General features: G+C 33.8%; 2 protein-coding genes across 3 annotated transcripts in view; both read right to left on the bottom strand.

Moving 5' to 3' along the window:
• Nucleotides 1-853: 853 nt before the first annotated feature.
• LOC106320870 (probable RNA-binding protein ARP1) lies at nt 854-4,167 on the bottom strand. Of its 2 annotated transcripts, none has more exons than XM_013759224.1 (6): nt 3,894-4,167; nt 2,686-2,827; nt 1,989-2,115; nt 1,863-1,905; nt 1,547-1,772; nt 854-1,033 (listed from the first exon to the last, which is right to left on the bottom strand). In XM_013759224.1, the coding sequence occupies exons 1-6, from the start codon at nt 4,077-4,079 to the stop codon at nt 1,011-1,013; spliced, it is 747 nt and encodes a 248-aa protein (XP_013614678.1). In that variant the 5' UTR covers nt 4,080-4,167; the 3' UTR covers nt 854-1,010. The 2 variants fall into 2 exon arrangements, with proteins under 2 accessions (XP_013614678.1, XP_013614677.1); XM_013759223.1 differs by having other exon boundaries at nt 854-1,039.
• Nucleotides 4,168-5,010: 843 nt separating this feature from the next.
• The window catches only part of LOC106320869, a 5,138-nt gene continuing 4,815 nt past the window's right edge, over nt 5,011-5,333 (bottom strand). The window contains exon 6 of the mRNA XM_013759221.1: nt 5,011-5,096. Coding sequence (XP_013614675.1) covers nt 5,011-5,096 — 86 coding nt within the window. The remainder of the gene's footprint in view (nt 5,097-5,333) is intronic.

Genomic DNA, 5,333 nt, shown 5'->3' on the forward strand with positions numbered 1-5,333 from the left:
TTTACGACGAAACAGTTTTGTCGTTACGTTACGAGGAAATAACGATGACTTTAGTTTTTCACGTAAATTCGTCGTAAACTCGACGCAAATTTACGAGGATTGTTTTTCCTCGTTAATTTTCGTAGTTAACCATGTGTTTTCTTGTAGTGATATGAAGACATATTTATTACAAAAAATTTAAAATTATAACAACACTATTAGACCGATAATTTTTTTCAGGAACCTCTAAAATCTCCAAAATATTATCCAGACAAATTTTGTATAACCGAAGATTTTTTTTTTTGACAACAAGACATTCACAGACTCATATTGACTCTGTAAACCAGATCGGTAACTCCACATTCATGTGAACGACGAAAGACGGTTGTTTCCTAGCACTGCGTGCTAAGCTATCCGCCCGTAGGTAGAACATTAAAAGAATAATTTTATGAAATAATGTAGTATTTTCTTATAGTTTAATATTTAATTATGTGTATCGTTTTAAAATTTTGTATATTAGTGTGACATTTTATTAATTAATAATATATATATATATATGTTAGTTATTTATAAAAGTTTTATGAATTTATAGTAATTATAATATATATAAAGACCATAGTATAAAATATAAATAATTTTAAAGTTAAATTTGAAGTTTTACTTTTGAAAAAAAAAATTTAAAATTTTAAATATAAAACTTTAAAAAATTCAAAATAAAGAATCTGGAGATCTTCTTAGTTTTTCTCTGATCTAAATAGATAAATGAACACATTGCGAAAAAATGACAAAAGAGGCGGTACTTACTAAGCTAACCTAATTAATATACGTATACCTTTAGAGTGACCTTAATTATTTTTAAAGAAACTCTAGTAAATAGTTTTAATGAATAAATTATGAAATGTAAAGGAATTAATTTAACAATGATTTGTCTCTATATTAAAAATAAACATTGTGAGCTGGAGAAAATGAATATTCTTGGGCTGAATCTTTTGGTCAACAACTTGTTGCCCATCAACTTATGGCCTTCTTCATTATTCTATCCCTCCTCCTCCAACTGTACCTATCCAACAGTCAAAAGTAGATATTTATAATTGTCAGTTTGATATATTTTCTGACACGAAGATCTTGTATGTAAGGTGTCTTTTGTTATTTATGAACTCATAGCATCAGGATCCAGCTAAATTATTACAGACACACGTGCTACATCAAGTCACCACGTGAAAAAGCAGATTCTAGCTAGCTGAGGATGGTTGATCCATGTGATACCACATCATGGGCACATGAGGCCACGGCTGACATATCAAAACAACGTGACCAACTTGTGTATGCATGTGTGTTTAGGTCTCATCATGATTTATTTTGTGCAAATATAGTAAAACATGGATAGACAATTTACAAATGCTAGTTGGATAATAATTGAACCATTATATATGTACTATGACACATTTTAAAATACTTTTTCTAACGAGACATCGTTGCGGGTTTTAATGAGCCAAATAGTACTTATACTTATCCAAATGTATCTAGCTTTAATATAAGGTTTAGGACAAAATGACGATATAGATACCTGATATGGGTTTCGTATAAGAGGGTTGAGGAAAACCGATGGCGTGAGATTGATGATAAGGATAGACAGTGTAGAGAGGCATCATCGGGTTTGCCCCAACCATTACTCTTCCTCCACCATACATGTGATGGTGGTGGTAATATTGTGGTTGTGGCAGTGGTAGCGATTGTGGTTGCGGTTGTGCATAGTATCCGTTCATATAGGTGCCTCCAACGTATCCAACTTTCTGTTCATTACATAACATCACAAACAAAATTATTTCATAAGTGCGGAGATCAAAACTCAAACATATCGATTTTGTATTCATCAGACTTACTTGATTGAAGGTCATGTTCGGGGCGACATAGGAGGAAGGGTACCTTTAATTTAATATCAAAAGTGAGCTAATTAAATACAAGTACATTTGGAAGAAGATTAGACGGTGTAACTTAAAATATTTTACCCATAGAAAGGAACGGTCTGATGATGGTGTTGTTGATGTCGCTGGTGTGCGAAACCCGCAGGGTAGCACCATTGAGCTTGATTGTTCCCTACATGTCCTGACATGGGCCTACCCACGTGCTTAGATCCTTCACATCTCAAAACATCATAAATTGATAATAATGTTAAGATCAATTTTTATAAAAGTTAGATGATTTCTATAAAGTTCAAATGGCATCAGTTAACAGTGTTTCGATTCTATTCAAATCAAGACTCAATCCTTGGAATGTTTAGTAGTTTATAACCTTGCTGAGTTTGAATGAACATGCCTGCCTAGATCAAACTTTTTATTTTGTTTTTTTTGACCATTGTGAGATATAACTAAATAACTGACAAGCATATGTTCCACCAAACCAGATACATAATGATTTGATTTGCTTTATTATTCCCATATTGCAAAAGACACTCGTAACATTTATACACATGCACCATACTATATGCCCATAACGATTACCCGCATATGAATTTTCCTATATAAACAACGTATTATACCGTATAAGTTATATACTTTCACTACAATCATTGATTAGTCTATAGATGACTTAAATGGCAACTCTGCAACATGTTATGACGACTGGTGCATGTGATCCTCAGGTTATAAGTAAACAAAGAAAGATTTATAAAAATAAAAAGATTTATATAATAAACTTTAGATGAACCTTGTTGAGGGGAGGCCACGAGGGGAGATCTACGAAGGCGGCCACCGAGGGAAGCAAGATTGCAGTTGGCACGGCGGCCATTGATGACCGGAGTCGAGTCTTCACAAGCCCTCTTCGCGGCTTCCGCATCTTTGAAAGTCACCTACACCAAATAGAATATTTTTTTAAATAATGAGAAAGAAACAAAAAATGTTCTGTTTTTCTTTCAAAGCTACGACTTGTTAAGATGTGATCATAAACATGTTTGAATGATTTTTCTTCAAACTGTATGTTTTTCTTCAACAACTGTATGACTTGAAAAAGTCATAGCTCCAGGACCGTCCTAGCCATAAGGCAGGTTGCTTTAGGTCACATTTATATTTAACATTTTTAGGGCCACAAAATCTTAATGTGTGTAATGGAACATAAGTGGTGGTTTTATATTTTTTTTTATTATAAGATGTAATATTTAGTCATTTTCCTTTTTCTCATACTTTCTTGGTGTCTTCTTTCAATAGAATCCCATTGGATATAATTGAAACTAAAGAATATTTAGTCATTTTCCTTTTTCTCATACTTTCCTAGTGTCTTTTTGTATAACTAATAATCATGTATATATATTTCATTTTAACTATCATTTATTGTCATCTAACTTATCATAGTTAAAGACAATCATATTTTATATTTCAAACACATATAGTAATGCATTTTTCTTATATTTTTATGACTTTCTTGATTCTTTATATAATTGTAAAATAACTTAACAAAAATCCAGGTTAAAATTTACAGCAATCACAACTAAACTGTTATATTTGTTTGATTTAAAAGATAACAGAAATTTGGTTTCTTATATTTGGTTTTATTCCTATATAAAATAAAAATATAGTAATGATAAACAAAATTCAAAATTTTTGAAAATAATTTTTTTTTATTTTGGTTTAGGCCACTGGATATTCTGGGCCGGCACTGCATAGCTCTGTATTTTTTTCAAGAAAAAAACAAAAAAAAAGGTTTAATTTGCTGAATGAGTATATTGGGAAAATATTGGTTTTGTAGTAAAAGATTAGAGAGAGATATGACAGAAAAAAAGGGGAGAGAGGGTCGTATGGTTAGTTGGTGAAATATATATATATATATATATTTTTGGTTATATGCTCAAATTTCCCAAAAAATAAAGCAATAGAATTAGAAACCAAGAAGACAAGAAAATAGTGAGAAGAGGAACATACAAAGCCGTAGCCTTTGGAACGGCGAGTGAGTTTGTCGGAGATGATGACTGCCTCCAAGATATCACCGTACTTGATGAAATGATCATGTATTGCTTCTTTGTTAGTGTCCCAAGCCAATCCTCCTACAAACACTTTGGTCAGCTTCGTGTCTCCAAAACATCCGTTCACGTTGTTGGTCGTTGTCATTGGATCGTGTGTAAGTTCTGAGAGAGAGAGAGGCCAGAGAAAGAGAGAGAAAGCGAGAGAGATGAAGGAGAGTGAATGAATTATATAAGAAGGGGAATAATAAAGAAAAAAGAAATGGTGCAAAATAAAGAGTGACAGATTAGTGGACAGGTAAGTCTCAACGTGATCACTACACCCTTCTTAGACCACCATTATCCCAGATTCTTAGTAGGGTTTTTAAAGAAAATTAGGCATTTAATTAAATGGAAACAAAATTAAATTCATATAACCGATCCTTAATTCATGGTTTTTGCAAACGATCACAAAGGAGATCCTTACCACACGTGTCAGCATATTATGTTTTTGATTTTTTTTTCTTTCTTTTTTCTTCTTATCGTCTTCATCTCTCTCATCTGCGACATAGATTCATCATCATCAAATCACCTCCATGTTTAGACAAGCTTCTCGCCTCCTCTACGACGGATCGCCGCCAGATCCTCGAAATCGGCGACGGCTCGTGCCTTTTCAACGGAAATTCCGTCGACGAACGTTTGTGGAGTCTTGGAAGAAAGTCGCACCGAACATAGACCCGCCCCAGACTCCTTCTTCCTTCATGAAGCCTCATCCGTCGACTGCCTCTTCGATTCCGACGAAGCGCACCGTCAATTTCGTCTTCGATTCCGACGAAGGTTAAGGATTAGGAAACAGAGTTAGAAACTCCCAATAAATCTCAAAATCTTTGGATTTCTTAATTAAATTTCTTGATTCACTTTTATTATTAAACAACTCATTAAGAAACCTAAATGGAGTTATAGGGTTAATGATGCTCTTATGTCTCTATTCACTGTTTACTTATTATAATAATTAGCATCACCAAATATGGGTGCACTGCCGTGAGTTTGGACATTGATACAGGCTGAGATTCAGACCATACAAATGGGCGGACAGAGGTTTAAGAACTCGGACTGGACAGGACGGGTCGACGGCTATGGGGCGGCTGGGCGGATGCGATGGAGCGGACGATGGCCGATCTGGTTCCTGAAACAGATAAGGGATATTTTTATGAGTTTTTTTATGGATCTAAAATGATGAACTGAAAGGAAACTAATTGATATGTTAAGAACAGAAACAAATATGACTTTTTATGAGTTTTTATATTGAATGGAAATCTAGAACTATATGATGCAAACTGAAACAAAACAAGAGAAGGATAGAAATATGGGGGATGGATCCTTGTTGCTGGATGTGTATCTCTCTCAACAAGAACAGTGGATG

This window comes from Brassica oleracea, unplaced genomic scaffold (assembly GCF_000695525.1).
Source record: "Brassica oleracea var. oleracea cultivar TO1000 unplaced genomic scaffold, BOL UnpScaffold01099, whole genome shotgun sequence".
NCBI classification, from domain to species: Eukaryota; Viridiplantae; Streptophyta; class Magnoliopsida; order Brassicales; family Brassicaceae; genus Brassica; species Brassica oleracea.

Excerpts from the sequence above, each read along its gene's own strand:
- LOC106320870 (XM_013759223.1), bottom strand. The coding sequence starts at position 4,079 with ATGACAACGACCAACAACGTGAACGGATGTTTTGGAGACACGAAGCTG. Across the intron at positions 2,828-3,893 it reads GTTCCAAAGGCTACGGCTTT|GTGACTTTCAAAGATGCGGA; the intron begins GTATGTTCCTCT and ends TATTTGGTGTAG. Across the intron at positions 1,906-1,988 it reads CAGACCGTTCCTTTCTATGG|GTACCCTTCCTCCTATGTCG; the intron begins GTAAAATATTTT and ends ATTAAATTAAAG.